The sequence below is a fragment of the Halictus rubicundus genome, chromosome 14 (genome assembly GCF_050948215.1).
Source record: "Halictus rubicundus isolate RS-2024b chromosome 14, iyHalRubi1_principal, whole genome shotgun sequence".
NCBI lineage: Eukaryota > Metazoa > Arthropoda > Insecta > Hymenoptera > Halictidae > Halictus > Halictus rubicundus.
Window position 1 is genome coordinate 5,578,138 of NC_135162.1, and position 16,623 is coordinate 5,594,760.

The 16,623-nt window shown below is 38.3% G+C and overlaps 1 protein-coding gene across 1 annotated transcript in view; it reads left to right on the forward strand.

Annotated features, from left to right (window-relative positions):
- LOC143360896 (glutamate receptor ionotropic, kainate 2) overlaps positions 1–16,623 on the forward strand; it is a 327,145-nt gene that overhangs the window by 305,649 nt on the left and 4,873 nt on the right. The window contains exons 18-19 of the mRNA XM_076800073.1: positions 2,076–2,176; positions 7,161–7,368. Of these exons, the coding sequence (XP_076656188.1) occupies positions 2,076–2,176; positions 7,161–7,368 (309 nt within the window). The remainder of the gene's footprint in view (positions 1–2,075; positions 2,177–7,160; positions 7,369–16,623) is intronic.

The window sequence follows — 16,623 nt, forward strand, 5'->3', positions numbered from 1 at the left end:
AGAATATTTAGTACCAAAATCTTTGGTAACAAGGATATTAAAATAAATTTCCATTGGTAAATATAAGAAGTATAATATAACAATATAATAATAATAATAAACGTAATAGAATAAATAAAATACAAATGTAACTTAAATTATTAGGTACAAAAGTTATCATTAGTCACAGTTCTTACAAACGTACAGTTTCTTCTGCGTGCATTTTCCGTATACATATTTTTTACAAAACTTGCAAATGGTGGTAGTCTCATTATTATTACAGTACCCTATCCGACACCATTTGCGTGAATAATGTGAGTTCTTTGACGTACTTTGGATCTCAGTTGCTCTTTGTTCTATCCGTGATTTTTCATAGTCAGCGGCAAGTTCATTTGCTAATTGAAACATAAAATCTTTTCTGGATATCTGCTCACCTGTGCTTTCCTTATATAAAATCCAGGCATTCATGCCAGCTAAATCTAAAATATTAAAAAATACTTGAAGTGGCCATCTTCTTGATCCCGACTTCACGCTATATTTTTTTGCCATTTGGTCTGCTATATCTACCCCAAATTTTGTTTCATTATAAAATTCGACCGTTTCAGGTAGGCCCTTTTCGCTTTTTCCAATTTCGACGGTTTTATGTTTTGAGCTCAGGATAAAAACTTTCTTCTTCGGCTTACTTTTATAAATTGTGAGTGCAATCTCATTTGATCGATACAGCAGCGACGGAAAGCGAGCCATGGTATCCTTCGTCGTTTTACAAATTTTTGTGAGTTCTCTTTTGTTTCCGCGTATTGTGCCAACCGGTGCGGTTCTTTTGGCTAATAATTTATATGCCAGCGACAAGCTTGTAAAAAAATTGTCGGTTGTTATGGTCCTTCCCTTCATACTATACGGTTCAATAAGTTCACACCAGTCAAATTGACTGGCACTGGTATAAGTAGCCATGATAAAAAATTACTTTTATTTTAAACGAATAAAACAAAATTAAAGTTTATTATATTATTCCTTTAGCTATCCCTGCAAAAGTCATTACATCATTGCGGAGAAAAAATATAACATCAAGTAGGAATTTTAAAATAAAGTTGTCAAACCAGTCATTTCGACTGGAGTGGTAGTTCTGGTGTTAAAGGGCAAAGGTTGCGCTCTGAGGCGAACACAGGGAGGTTTATCCCTTTCGTCCCTGAATATAGCAATTGAAATTTTAACAATCACAGTGTAATGGATATGTAAGTTGGACTAAAAGTAATAGATTTTCACCCTCAAATTTTTCCTATCGCAGTAGGGGTTGGGGGTGAAACGGTGGTACACACGTGTACCACCAGGCTCTTTTTTTCAACAGACCTTTCTTGGCCTTTCAGTAATTTTTGAATCAGGCTGGTAAGGGTTAAAAGGGTTAAGAACCCAGCAGGAAATCGTATGTTGCATTGTCGTAAAGCGTCCCACATTACCTCCATCTTTCCGCCTCGGGATGTTTCGATGAAAAATGTTCCGGTAATCGCAGTGACAATAATCGATAAATTTCTCAGGCACCCCCTTATCCTGTTACGTGTACATTCTCCGGCTCCGAATCTCCTCGGTAACTTTCTAGCAGAGCCCCGGGGCCCTTTTCCCTTCTATTGCGCGATCTCTTAACTCCCGATAAAAGTTTCTATACCTCCTCCGCATCCGTCGACTTTTTTCTTCCTCTGGAACTTCTGGGGGGGGGGCGACGGTAGGAAGAGGAATTCTTACGAGGGTGTAGGTAAGAAACTCGAAGAATCGAAGCGAGAAACAATGGTCCGTCGATCGACGAGGACCGGTAAGCGTAGGCGTAAATAACGACGGAGACGTATGGTGGGGGTGGGGGGTGGGTGGGGAGGGGAGCTAAACAGATGGAAAGATAAATAGACAAATAGATGGAAGGGTGAAAAAGGGGTGGAGGGAGAAAAGGAAAAGGAAGAAGGGCGTTGGATGAACAGATTCAGGGGAACAGTCCTCGGTGGCAGGTACATTAACTCCTCGGCGTGCGAGAGGCCGAGAGGCGACGTCAGAAAAGAAACGGAGACACCCGGCGGCGGTAAAATAACGAGCTTCCGGTTTTCTCATTCCAGGTGGTGTCTTTGTTGTGCTGCTTTGCGGGCTGGCGCTCGCGATCCTCGTGGCGATCCTCGAGTTCTGCTGGAACTCGAAAAAGAACGTCCAATCGGAGAGGGTAAGCGAGCAGAGCGCTCACAGGGAGATAATTGCGTGCGATTTCGTGCTTCCCGCTGCTACCTGTCCGCCGAACGAACGCCTAAGTCCGTTGAAATTAGTATTGCTAAATCGTTGTTGAGTTTACCCGTTCGTATGGGGAGCTCGAAGCTCATTCAATCAAGCGATAATCAAAGAAGAATCATCAAATGTTCATCAAAGCTACCGTGATATTAACCCTTAGCACTCGAATCACTGCACCGAGGGGTCACAAAAATTACCGCACTATTAATTAATGCAATTTTTATCTCACTATGTTTGTATCTTAGAAAGTGACAAAATTCAGAAATCTGTAAAATCCGGAAATGTATACAAATTCTAGGTCAGATTCAAGTTAGAGATCTATACAAATTCTAGGTCAGTTTCAAAGTCAGAAATCTATAAAAACTCTAGGTCAGTTTCAAGTCATAAATATATAAAAATTCTAGGTCAGTTTCAAGTCAGAAATCTACAAAAAGTCTAGGTCAGATTCAAGTCAGAAATTTATAAAATGTAAAATCTAAAATCTATACAAATTCTAGGCCAGTTTCAAAGTCAGAAGTCTATAAAAGTTCTAGGTCAGCTTCAAGTCAGAAATCTATAAAATTTGTAACTCAGTTTTAAAGTCAGAAATCTATAAAATTCCAGGTCAGTTTCAAGTCAGAAGTCTATAAAATGTAAAATCTAAAATCTATGCAAATTCCAGGTCAGTTTCAAGTCAGAAATCTATAAAAACACTGGGCCAGTTTCAAGTCATAAATGTATAAAAATTCTAGGTCAGTTTCAAATTCAGAAATCTATAGAAATTTTACGTCAGTTTCAAGTCAGTAATCTACAAAAAGTCTAGGTCAGATTCAAATCAGAAATCTATAAAATGTAAAATCTAAAATCTATACAAATTCTAGGCTAGTTTCAAAGTCAGAAATCTATAAAAATTCTAGGTCAGTTTCAAGTCAGAAATCTATAAAAATTCTAGGCCATTTTCAAGTCATAAATCTATACAAATTCTAAGACAGTTTCAAGTCAGAAATCTATAAAGTCTATAAAAATTGTAGGTCAGTTTCAAGTCAGAAATCTACAAAATGTAAAATCTAAAATCTATACAAATTCTAGGTCAATTTCAAAGTCAGAAATCTATAAAAATTCTAGGTCAGTTTCAAGTCAGTAATCTATAAAAACTCTAGGTCAGTTTCACGTCAGAAATCTATAAAAATTCCAGGTCAGTTTCACGTCTGAAATCTACAAAAATTCTAGGTGAGTTTCAATTTAGAAATCTATAAAAATTCTAGGTCAGAAGAAACGTCTTTTGGGGTGAAAACAGTTTCGAGTGCGGAGGGTTAAACAGTCACGATTCGAAATTTTTGTTATCGAACTTACAGCAATTAAAATATTTATTTTATAAGAAGGCATCGATTCCAAGCGCGATAATAAAAATACAATTGATGGAAACAATCTCGCAGTAACAGTAATTACTTTGCATGCTTGGAATGTCGTTTGGACTACTAAATAAATAACCATTTGGACTACAAAATAAAGCGCCGAGTGAAAGATTGCTGGAATGAGAAAAGAATTGCTGAATAAATTTGATCATGAAGAGGACGTCGTAACTGTCACTTTTTCCTTATGGTAAGAATTATGTTTGTTCACTTGGACATGTTCATTCGATGGACAGGTTGCACTATGTGCTGCATGGGTGTGCGCCTTCTCTCCGTAGCGGTGCAAGGCCGTTTGTCTCCGCACTCTGTCCGCGTTTTCTATTGTATTACTATCTATTCTGCTCCTTTCGAACCTAAGTGGAAGATGTTCTGCTCGATGTGTCAGTTGCATGCCGGGACGGCTACTTTCCAACACCCTATATGTGTCCCACGCGACTATGGCAAGCTCTATACGAAATTAACACTGGGCCTGTCAGTTACAAAAAAGTGACTGGTGTACATCATACTACAGTGATTTCTCTATATATGTCGCCAAGACCTGGATGATAAATGTCACGGAATTATCCCCACTACCGCGAGGTATACCACGTGAGGGGCCACGAAAGTCGAGAGGCCACGGACGCCGAGTAGTATGTCTCCTGGACGATACATGACGCTGCAAGACCGTTGTTGTTGACATATATCGAGAATTCACTGTATGTGCTTAAATTATAAAGTCTGTTCAATCGTTTCCTATGGAAGAAATTTTTATAACTTCAATAATTGTGAAATGGAACACCGGTTATGTAACAGTGATAGGTTCAGTGTCGAATGATGCACATTCTTCGGTTCATGCAACCTTATCAGTCCATCTGAATTTTCAATAGGATTGCACATAGTCAATCGATTATTACAAGTTACCTTCAATTTTTGCTTTGAAAGAGGTGCAGTGGATCAAAAACCCACACGCTCAGATTTGTTCCCATAATTTTAAACTACGCACCTAAATTGTGTCCTAATTAATTTTTACAGAATTTCAAAAGAGCCCCAGTGTGATAATCAGTGAGAAAGCTCGTGTCCTTGTTGTATTTTAATATTTTATAATCTGATTAATCCTCTTACCATTCAAAGGGTAATTGCAGAATGTGCATTATTCGAGAGTTCGTTCAATTTTTGTGCAACACTGTATTCCCTGACTAGAATTGAGAAATTTGATTTTTTCCAGTAGCTTTATTGATATTCGTTCAGATATACACATACATGTTGGGTGTTAGAAATTGTTCATATTAAAATTGAAACTAATCGGAATGTAATCCTGTTTGCACAACTTCTATCTCTCCTATGCACCACAGTATTGTCATGATCTATTCTCGTTTCATTTGCCTGATTCGTATCGCTTATTCTCTGTGTCTGACTACAAACGTACTGTTCTACTGCCTTTACTCATCGCATTCATTGCGCACTTCTCAGGATCAACGATGCAGGTTATATATTGTTTTGACCGATTCAAATTCGTCGAAACTATGTTTGATTAAAACAATATTAACATCGATATACTGTGCAATTTTGAAACTGAATTTTTCCTTTCTGATTGGCGTCAGAATTTCGATGGATTTCTTTCAATGGAAAATTTTTATTCATGTATTTGAGCAATATTGATTATTCAGAAAACACTATGTGTCATTTCGTTATGAATCAACACAAAAATTTTACAGTAGCTCTACATATACACTGTGTTTGACAGATATATCATCTGTTCATTTCTGTGACGTAATATAGCAACTGCATGCTTTAAAAGTCAAATTATACAGCTGGAAATTTAAAAATCAAGGATTATCTTAAAATCTCAGGTGCATTCATCCAGCAGGATTTATGACCATCATAAGATGTCCTTCTCGAAATAAAGTTCACGAAATCCACTTGATATATTTACTTGATAATATCCTTTTTAAGTAAAAAAATTATTCGATACACTATTGAAAAATAAACTTCAAATGTTCAATTTAAATTGCATAAGTGATCTTTCAACCGTAAAAATAATATCCTCCGAAAAGGATTTGATACATTTTTACGGGTCAAAAAAAAAATGTTTATAAAATCTGCATCGAGGATTCTAACGCAACCCCGAGCCTCTGATCCGCCAACTAGGTTCCACGCAAAAATCCATCGCCGACACTAGCATGCAGGTGAGGCACTCAACGAAAGAGATCTGCAATCGAAAGAATCACATGCAAAAAAAAATGAAGAACATCCATCGTTTACCCGTTTTAAACACGTTAATCATCCTAAACCGCCTCGATACGAATCACCGTGCGCCAAACCGCATCCGCGCACAGATGCACTCACGAATAAGCTAGAAATTCATTCTTCGACGAATCCCTCGGTAACGCGGCTGCACTACGTTCGTTCTCGTGTACACTCCGTCACAAAATCATCGAATACTGATTTTTTCGCGTACTGCAAATATAAAACGAAATACATGGCAAAAGGATAGTCTTCGATCATACTTCTACCGACTTTACTGAGTTGTATGTTGCTTGATGCTGTATAATATACAAATATTATTTTAGACTCAAAATTATTACACATTAATTGGAGGCACGCGAATGTGGACGAGAAATTTAAGCAAAAAAATCTTCAATTGTTGTGAGATATTAATAAGATTTAAAAATAATGGATAAACTTTACCTCCGGAAACCAGAAATTTTTAACTTCTTTTGATGTAGTCCTGTACATTTTGGCAAGGAAATGGCGAAAATTCAGGTTTTAATGTGAGGAATTCACTGGTTCAAAAGTTGTGTGTGTTCAAAGATGTGCGATTTTCAGCGATTTTGACAGATAAGGGCGGCTCTGCTTGTTGAACGCTACATACCAACATGGCGACGGCCCTACCAATCAGAAACGCTTGAAATCGCACATCTTTGAAAACGCGTAACTGCTGAACTAGTGATCTCCTAGGATTGAAACTTGGATTTTCGGTCTTTCCTCGGCAAAATCTACAGGATTACACAAAGAAAAGTTAAAATTTTCTGGTTTCCTGAAGTGAAGTTAAGCCAAAATATACATTCTAATAAAAAGAAAGAGTCGAATCGATATAAATGTTGAACAGATCAAATTGAAATCAAATGATTCGTTGTGTCACGGCACAGTAATCGGGTCAAGTGCCCTACTGCTCCTGATACATATTTTCGATACACGGAACGATTTCGTGTCGGAGTGTACTGCCTTCACAGCAACCGCAACAAGCACCCATCGAGCCACCAAGCATCACGCATCAACGGTCGTAGGCACTCGAGTAAACCGAACAGAACTGAAAATGTGCAACACAAAAGCAAAAGGAAAAAAAGAAAGAAAAGAAAAAGAGAAAAACTAAACGGCCTTGCTCCGACGGTTGGGGGGAGAGCGGGAGAAGGTGGAAGAAATCGCATGGTTATCGAGGTTCCCCGATTGTCTTGTGTATCATTTGTTCGTATTGCCGTGGCTGCTGTGCTGCGTGGACGACGTTGTCTGTCTACCGATCGGCTCTATCTACTTTGCGGGGGCCCTCGCCAGTCCTTGTGCGCCGAGATGGTCTCGGAATTGCGGTTCGCCGTGCGGTGCGGTTCCCGGCAACGGCCGGCCGCGAAAACGCGGAATTCCGACGCGGCGGTTCCGTGCGGAAGGTGCAGCCCGCGGGCCAGCAGAAGGAGAACTAGATATTGCTCGACGGGACACGAGGAGACCACCTACATACCGAGCATCGAGATACCGCGGTTAAATGGTGTAAGTCCTGTCCCTCACGACGGGCTCGCGATCTACGTGGCCTCTTCCGGGATCCGGATCTTTTAGAGTCCTGCAATTTTAAAGTCCATAAAATTCACCCTAACCAGCTGTTTTTAACACTGAACCTACCCGCGATTATTTCATGATGTTTCAAAGCCCATGGCTGAGGACTTCTTTCATGAGGTCTTCAACAGTTTCTCGTTTCAGATTGTAATGTAAAAGATTATAATGTAAAAGACAATAATTTCCGATCGCAGATGATTTTAGAATTGTTGAAATTATACAGGGTTTTCATTTGAAAGCTTTCCAGCCGAATATCTCGGAGAGTATAAAAGATATTAAAAAAGTGTAAAACACGTGTCCAAGGACTTCGAAGGTCATTCGAAGGTCAACTTTGTTTTTTCAAATGAATACTTATATTTTTTTATTATGGGATCTTATTGTACGTAAAAAGACTAGCCATTTTCGTAGGATACTTTTTTTTTATCTGCACACTAGTTTCAGAGATATTTAAAGAAAAGTAGAGCGAGGCATATTATATTTATATACAGGGTCATCCGTTTCTAAACGGCCAAACGTCAACCAGCTATAGAGGACCCCAAATGAAACAACTTTCACCCCTAACACTTTTTTTGATTCGGTCTTGATTTTTAGATAATTGCAAAAACCCGTAATTTTTTGCGTTCACTTAAGATTAAACATATTAGGACTGCAATTATGTATCTTGATGATTTTTCCTTTGTTTGGTTTAAAACAAATAGGGGCATCTTTTTTATTAAGTCAACTTTTTTGTATGACCTTTGGATCTTGGTTTTTTTGACATGGGGCACGCCGTGGAGACTGAATGAAATAACTTCGAATCAAAAAAAGTGTTAGGGGTGAAAGTTGTTACATTTGGGGTCCTCTATAGCTGGTTCACGTTTGGCCGTTTAAAAACGGATGACCCTGTATATTATTTATATTACAGTTGTACTACCACGTACCGTTTGAAAACAAAATTGTCCTCTATTGATCTCTTGTTTATGTTGTCTATCTCTCAATATAAGATTGTACCATTTAGTCAAGTGTGAATCATCGTAACAACAGATCGTAGTACAATTAATTGTATAAAATGGTGTATTTTTTAGAAGAACGAGTAGAAATAATTTTTAATTATGGAGCTGATGAGTGTGCTCGTCGAACTGCTGCTACGTTTAATGAGAGACATCATGATACACATGTTTCTCATACGTACGTGATACAATTAGTTACAAAGTTTAAGGAAACAGGATCGGTGACTTTAAAAAGAAACCAGCTAAAATTCATAAAAGAAGCTGATCAAATCGAAATTATAGGACAGTTTACTGTGAATCCTACTAGCTCAATTCGACAAGTTTCAGTGGTAACTGGTGTATCAGTGGGATCTGTGCACATATTGCTTAAACATAACAAGTTTCATCCCTATAAAATGCAGTTGCATCGAAAGTTATTGAAAGAGGACTTTGACAGGCGGATTGAGTTTTGTGAGAAATTAACAAATATGATCAACGTCGCTCCTAATCTAATTAAAAACATTTGTTTTAGTGACGAATGCACTTTTTTCTTAAACGGTGCTGTAAATCGTCATAACTATCGTCATTGGAGTGACGAGAATCCACATCTTATTAGAGAAAGTAATACTCAATGGCCGGAAAAAATAAATGTTTGGCATTTTAGGAAATGCTATTATAGGTCCTCTGTTTTTCCAAGAGAATCTGAATGTCAATTTGTATTTAAATTTACTGGACGACATCATTGATCCACCTAGATCTAACTCCAGTCGACTTCTTTTTATGGGGACACTTAAAGACTGTTGTTTATAAAAAAAACAACCAGAAAGCGTCAACAATTTGGGTCGCAGAATTGTACAGGAATGTAGAGCTATTGCAACAGACACCTTCAAAAATGTTCGTTCAGAGTTTGAGAATCGTCTGTATTATTGTTTAGAAAACAACGGAGAACATTTTGAAAATTTGTTATAGTTATAAGGAAATTACAAACTTTCTCGCAGTGTAAGTATGACTCGCTCTACTTCTCTTGAAATATCTCCGAAACTAGTGCACAGATAGAAAAAGTATCCTACGAAAATTGCTAGTCTTTTTGCGTAAAATAAGATCCCATAATAAAAAATATAGGTTTCCATTTGAAAAAACAAAGTTGATCTTCAAACGACCTTGAAAACACCACCCAAATAAAAAACTGATACTGCCGCCCTCTTTGCCCCTCGAAATCCTTGGACACGTGTTTTACACTTTTTTAATATCTTTCATACTTTTCGAGATATTCGGCTGGAAAGTTTTCAAATGAACACCCTGTAGAGACTCTTTATCCTTATCCTAAGGAATACATGGAAATAATATTCCTGAAATAATAAAAAATATTTTGGGGAATGATTGAATACATTTGTTAAGTCGAACATATAGTATTATGAAAATGGCAATTTAATCGTGTCATTTTTATAAAGCCATACATGCCGGGTACTTTTAATGCTCGGTAGGTTTATTGTTAATTTCCTGACTAACAGCTGGTATGATAGCGTTTATTCATGTAAAATGAGACGTAGCAAATGAGTTTCTGAACATCCGTACGCAGAGATTGAAAAGTGAAGTTTCCGGCTTAATTTGAATTTGTTCTTTGCGTTAAAAAGCAGACTGGAAGTCCGAAGTTTTGAATTTCCGTTCTGTAGACCGATTTACAAATTCAAGAGACTCTATAGACTGCACTAACATTTTTCCACGATTCGCTTTAAAACGACTTCGCAGAGGGAAGCATGCCCTTTACAACGTCTCTTGAATAGTTGATGTACGATTTTTTGTTGCTATTTTTTCCACACCTTCAATGGAAAGTGTGCCGTCTGCATTAGAATAGCCGACGGTACACTGCGCAGTAGTTGCAGCGTCGAATATGCACTTCGTGTGTGCAGTATACTGTTTGAAAACTGCACCGAAATTTACGGTTTGAAATAAAAGAGAAAACATATTTTATCCTGCACAAACCGATTGCCGATTGCAAATATACACAATAGACCATCGCACATTACGACCAAAATGTGCAAAACAACTTTTTCAGTCTGCCGCGTTCTGCTTGTGTGGAGTATTTTTTTTTTATGTGTAGAGTATTTTCAACAATTTTTTATGAATAATATTTATTTAGAGATAATAATGAACATTTCCTCGTCGGTATCATAACCTGTGCATCAGAATCGTTTCGGATCGAGTAAAAAAGATTTTCTCGAAAACAAAATATCTAATAAATCCTTACGCGGTGATATTATAGTAATCTCAAAGAGGTCCCCGAAGAGAAGCCACTGTTGATCGCGGAGCAGTGCCGACTTCACGGTAATTTAACGCTGACAACAGCGACTAAACTAAAAATTCATTGAGGTACCTGTACACGGGCCTCATCCTGCAATTGGTTAATTGTATTATCAATTAGAAATCGATTACCGTGACCAAGACACAGTCTCCACGAAGCCCAAAACCACACTAAGCGTTTCCTGCGAATCGAAACCGAAATCGAAGAGAGAATACAAACCACAAATAACAAGAAAAGGTAGTATTGCACTATAGTTACGGTGGCCATTTTCCCCCGGCGAATATGAAAGGCAGATCAGGAACTGTTTCATGTTTAAACAAAATTTTGATACTTAAGAAGTATTTAAAAATTTCATGCATGTTGGCCGGATTCATAATTTCGATTTTGTGACATAACTTTTAACCCTCCGTATAAGGTGCCGGAGTCACTCGTCCCCTCTTTTTCTTCTTCATTCGAAATACGACGAAAGGCGGTCCCGAACCATCGTCTTATATCGGAATAAAACTATACTATTGAGATATCAGTACAAATCAGAAATGACTCCAGCATAGGCTTACAACTCGCAGGAATCCGAGGGTTACTATACAAAATCTTCATTCGAAATACGACGAAAGGCGGTCCCGAACCATCGTCTTATATCGGAATAAAACTATACTATTGAGATATCAGTACAAATCAGAAATGACTCCAGCATAGGCTTACAACTCGCAGGAATCCGAGGGTTACTATACAAAATCTTCATCCGAAATACGACGAAAGGCGGTCCCGAGCCATCGTCTTATATCGGAATAAAACTATACTAATGAGGTATCAGTACAAGTCAGAAATGACTCCAGCATAGGCTTACAACTCGCAGGAATCCGAGGGTTAATATACAAAATCTTCATCCGAAATACGACGAAAGGCGGTCCCGAGCCATCGTCTTATATCGGAATAAAACTATACTATTGAGACATCAGTACAAGTCAGAAATGACTCCAGCATAGGCTTACAACTCGCAGGAATCCGAGGGTTAATATACAAAATCTTCATCCGAAATACGACGAAAGGCGGTCCCGAGCCATCGTCTTATATCGGAATAAAACTGTACCAGTGAAATGCTGCCTGAATTTCTCTCATCGCGTGCCGTGCGCCGATATTCAATTTGATTTCCATTAAAAAAAATAAATAACAAAACGGCCATATTCGAAAAAGAATAAATGGACACCGTAAACTATAGTTGGACTGGACAACGATACATTTCCCTCTTGATTGTCTTCCTTTTTTAATTCGCGACTCAACCCCGTCTCTCCGATACTAAACCAAATTGGACGCAGTCGTGCGTCGGTGGAAAACTATTTTTTGATTCCGACAGATACAAAGAAACGGGTACACGTGTGTATGTTACGCACTTTGGTGACCACAATTTTCCTGCCGTAGCCGGTCGGTCTGTTAATGCGTGCGTGTTTCCGTGTACGCGTGTGTTTGCGCCTGTGCTGTCGTGTCGGCTCACACACATGCTTACACGCACAGTATACATACACGCAGAGAGAACACACACGTTTCGCTCCACACGCGAGAATTTCTACTACGACTTAAACTGCATGTGTTGAATTGCTGTTGAACAACGCGGTTCGCCGAACGCTTTTGAAATTTCGTTCTTGTCGAAACCCGTCGTCGCCTCGGGCCGAGGCTACCTCGTTGACAGCCGAGCTGTCATCGATCCCTGGCAACGAAAGAATTTAATAGTTAGCCCGACGAAATATTCGCAATGTCTGCCGGAATGGTTTCGAACAATTTCGAAAAACCACATAGAGTGTTCAACGTACGGCCCACCATTTTTCGAGACGCTTCAATATTATTTCAGTTATAATTTCTTGCATTTTTACAACCAATATTTTGAGATTTTTAAGCATGACATTCGAAAGCTGTCTTATATTTTCATCTCCTAATTTTTTGGAATTTTCATTTCTTAACACAGTTCAAACTAAACTGACCCATATGCAATTTAATTTAACTAATTTCACGATTTAATTTAACGCCATTTTTAGGTCCAAGCTAGGTCTATAATTCTTCTATTCATAACAATTTTTATTATTTCAATAGTAAGCGTTAACACCAGTTCAACAAACCGAATATTCATCTTCCACCCATCAGTTCGGATAATCGAGGTTCCACTATATCGTGGATTAAGCAACTAATTACAGTCCAAACTGTATCGTGTTGGGTATCATTTTACGCAGAAAAGCGTCAGGAACATGCTGGTAAAAGTTTCATGAATAAATCATTAGGAATAACAAAGTTATGTTGTTTTTCGCATCGTTTGCTCCACTCCTGAAACTGTTTCGAAAATTACGTTAATCATTACGATGAACACTCTGTACACATATCGCTAGACAACGTACACTTGAGTGAATACATAATTTATGGCATGGCGATTGGTGTTAATGTTTTACACTGGTACAACTAATCCGATTATCTTATGACTCATTTAAACAAGCATCTCGTCAGACATTCTATGTCTGTGCATCTGAAATTGTTCGATGTTATCTTTAAATTATTCTACTGTATCTTTTATTGTCTCTATTTTATTGTGCGTTTCGTTTATTTGTCTATCTCTTGATGTTTCTCTTCTGTATGCAGATGTCTACATATTTTTTAAACTGCATTTTCCATATATCCACAGTGTGCCATTGATTAAAATAATTATTATTATCAACGTGGAGAAGGTAAGACCGAATGTAAAACATTGGAGAACTCGGATAAAGTAATTTTTTTATATAGACAACGTAGCACGAGATAATAACGAACAAATTTATTATCGACGTTTTTGTTCTCGATGAACAATCCGTATCAAACTTCTGATTAATATACGAACATACGTCCGCCTCGATCTCCCATATACGCTCTGCATATTAAGTTAATTGAAGTTGTTCATTTCGAGTTTTATGCACGCAGAAAAATTCTCTATACGGTCTCGATATCGGCGATTTCACAATGTTATATAACTTTCCCGGGAGAAAACGAAACGTGAATAATACCGGATGAATATAAAACTTTCGTATCATTCCATTGAGAATCGGATTAAATTTATAGTGAAGCAGAGTGCTCGTATTAATACTCTCTGTACGTTCTTCAGTGAAACACGAAAATCGAAACAATTGCATTATCACAATAAGTTCATAATAACGGTATACAATCTCCTACATATACTTGTAGAGCTTGAAAAGACGATTCCAACGAGTACCATGACCATACCATTCCGATCATTCAGTCTCAAGATATTCGTGTCTGAAAGGTAACATAATTGATGCTTTTAGTCTCAAATATCTCGAGACCGAATGATCGAAAGGGTATGGTCATGGTACTCGTTGGACTCGTCTTTCCAGGCTCTACAAGAATACGTAAGAAAAAATATAAGGTACCGTTGAAAAAAATACCAATGAACTCGAGAAATTAATTTTTCCCCATACTCGAAAGAAAATATTCGAAATGAATTGAAACATATGACTACTGGGGTCACTGTAGCTTCAATTGCAAAGGGTTAAATCTAAACAAAAGCTGTCTTGGAAAAAGACAGTTGAAAAGCACTTGCACGGAGTTCCTTATACGATTTCGTTGTCAGCACTATGAGAAGGCGTTAAGTAACTCGTAAAATTTGATTTGGGCAAAAAGGAAGGGGGAGGGTGGCGGCACTCGTCGTTACATCTGCGCAAATATTGGCACGAGCGGTTACATCGCGCGAGAATAGAGTGTTCGTTAAACAGGAATGGGGAAAGGGAGAGGCGCGCTGTCGACCCGGAACAGTTCGCCCGTCGTCGAAAACCCGCGTGAATGGTGCTCGTGATCGCGGCGGAAGTGATTTTTCCAGACCACGTCACATTTTCGAGTCCCGTTTCCCGTGTGCCGAGTCACTGAATCTCGGGGATTCCCGATTCCCGACTCTGAAACTCCAAAAGAAATGGATCGATCCGCTTCGGTACTTTCCCCAATGCAAATTCCCAGAGCGAAAGATAACCGGCGCGTCGCGTCGCGTCGCGTCGTCCGACGACGAGATCTCGGACCAGGGAATTTTGATATTCATTTGGAAAATCAAAAAAAACGACCCGGTGTTTGCGTTCGTCCCGCTCTGAATTCCTCCGCGGTGGCATAATTTCATTATGACCGGCGATTTGCATTCAAATTGCAATTCCAACGAACAGTCAACCTACTTATGGAACCGATAAGAATTTTAGAAGGCGCAGAGATCAATTGATTACAGTGAATTCTCGATATATGTCAACAACACGGGTCTTGACAGCGTCATATATCGTCCAGAAGACATACTCGACCCGTGTTATGTTACACTCCTCGGCGTCCGAGGCCTCTCGAGCTTCGGGGCCCCGCACAGGACACCCCGCGGTAGTGGGGATAATTCCGCGACGTTTATCGTGCAGTCTTGACGACATATATGGAGAAATCACTGTATTATTAATTCCCTTTAAATTGAAATGAAATTCTGTTGTATCGTAGTCAATATTTAGCCATTACAGAACACGTGGTGATACAATAAATATAAATTTTTTATTTTTCCTAGTAGATTATAGGCATCAAAGAAGTTGTAATCATTGTAACCATAAAATAAATTATAGTGTCAGGGGATAAGAGGGGAACTTTGTGCAAAATGAAATTTTTGAGCACTTTTTTAAAATTGATAGGAAATTTCCACAGGAATATGATTAAAAAAGTTAGAAAGTGATCAGTAGACTGCGGATCTTTATGCAAAATAAAAACTTTCTGTCTGAATTGCAACAAATTGGGTTGAAATAAAAATTTAATTTTTTTTTATTATGTTTAATAGATTGAAAATAATATAACAGTACCTTAAATTCTTGTAATGTTGTTACTGTCCTAAATTACACCTACACATTTTTGTGCGAGCGAGGACCCCCTTTGATAGGTGACTGTCGCGCACCTTTATGACGTAAGCAACGTACACCTCTGTTGGTCGGGTTGCCGCATTTTAGGCGAATTTTAAATTGGTAATAAATAAAGAATGAAGCCGAAATCGCAATTTTTTTATTCTTCATTTTCATCTTATATTGCCTTGGAGAATCAACCCTTAAATTTTCTCCCACCTGTAGTCGAACACCCTGTATAGAGAAATCACAGCATTGCGGCTCTGTCAAATGGAAAATACTGAAAACCTTTGAAAAAATTTAAAGACGCTGTCGTATTATTTGCAACCGGATAAAATAATACTTTTAGAAAATAAAGAAATGTAGCTTCTGTGTCTTGCAATTAGTACAAACAATTCCTATTTCGCGTAGAGATTCACAGTCTGATAACACTGTCCAACAAAATTAGACTTTTTTCGAGTTTTGCAATACCTGTTGGGTGATTCTTATACACTTTGTCATCCTAAAACCGAATCTGAAAGTAGAATTGCTCCATCCCGCAACGTTTTCGAAAAATGTTGGTTTTTGTAAAAATGCACGATTTTGATAAAAAATGACGTGTTACGCAAAAACTAAACACGCGAGAAAATTCAAATTTGAGTCAAGAAATAGAGGGGACTCTCCTCTACATATTCATATAGTCAATTATATTTTTATGTACTTCCTAATAGTTGTAAATGGTTGTTAAAGTTTGAAAATGTGCCGACGCGGGTACTTTGTACGCTCTATTTTTGTATTTATGTGAAAAATCCTTTATCTAGCAGGAATTTACTATACAGGAATGCATTCTACAGACATTTCTGGTAAAGAAACCATTCACGAAAAGTATTTGGTTCCCTTAATGTACGAGAAGGATCAGAAAATGTTAATTGACAGCGTGTGCGCGACGCGTTCGCGCCAGACGGCCATTGCAGCCTTTTCGCGACTCGCCAGGGCCGTCGCTATGCGTAGTCGACGTTGGTACCACTCAAGTGTGTGTTTGCTTACTATTTACATACATTTTT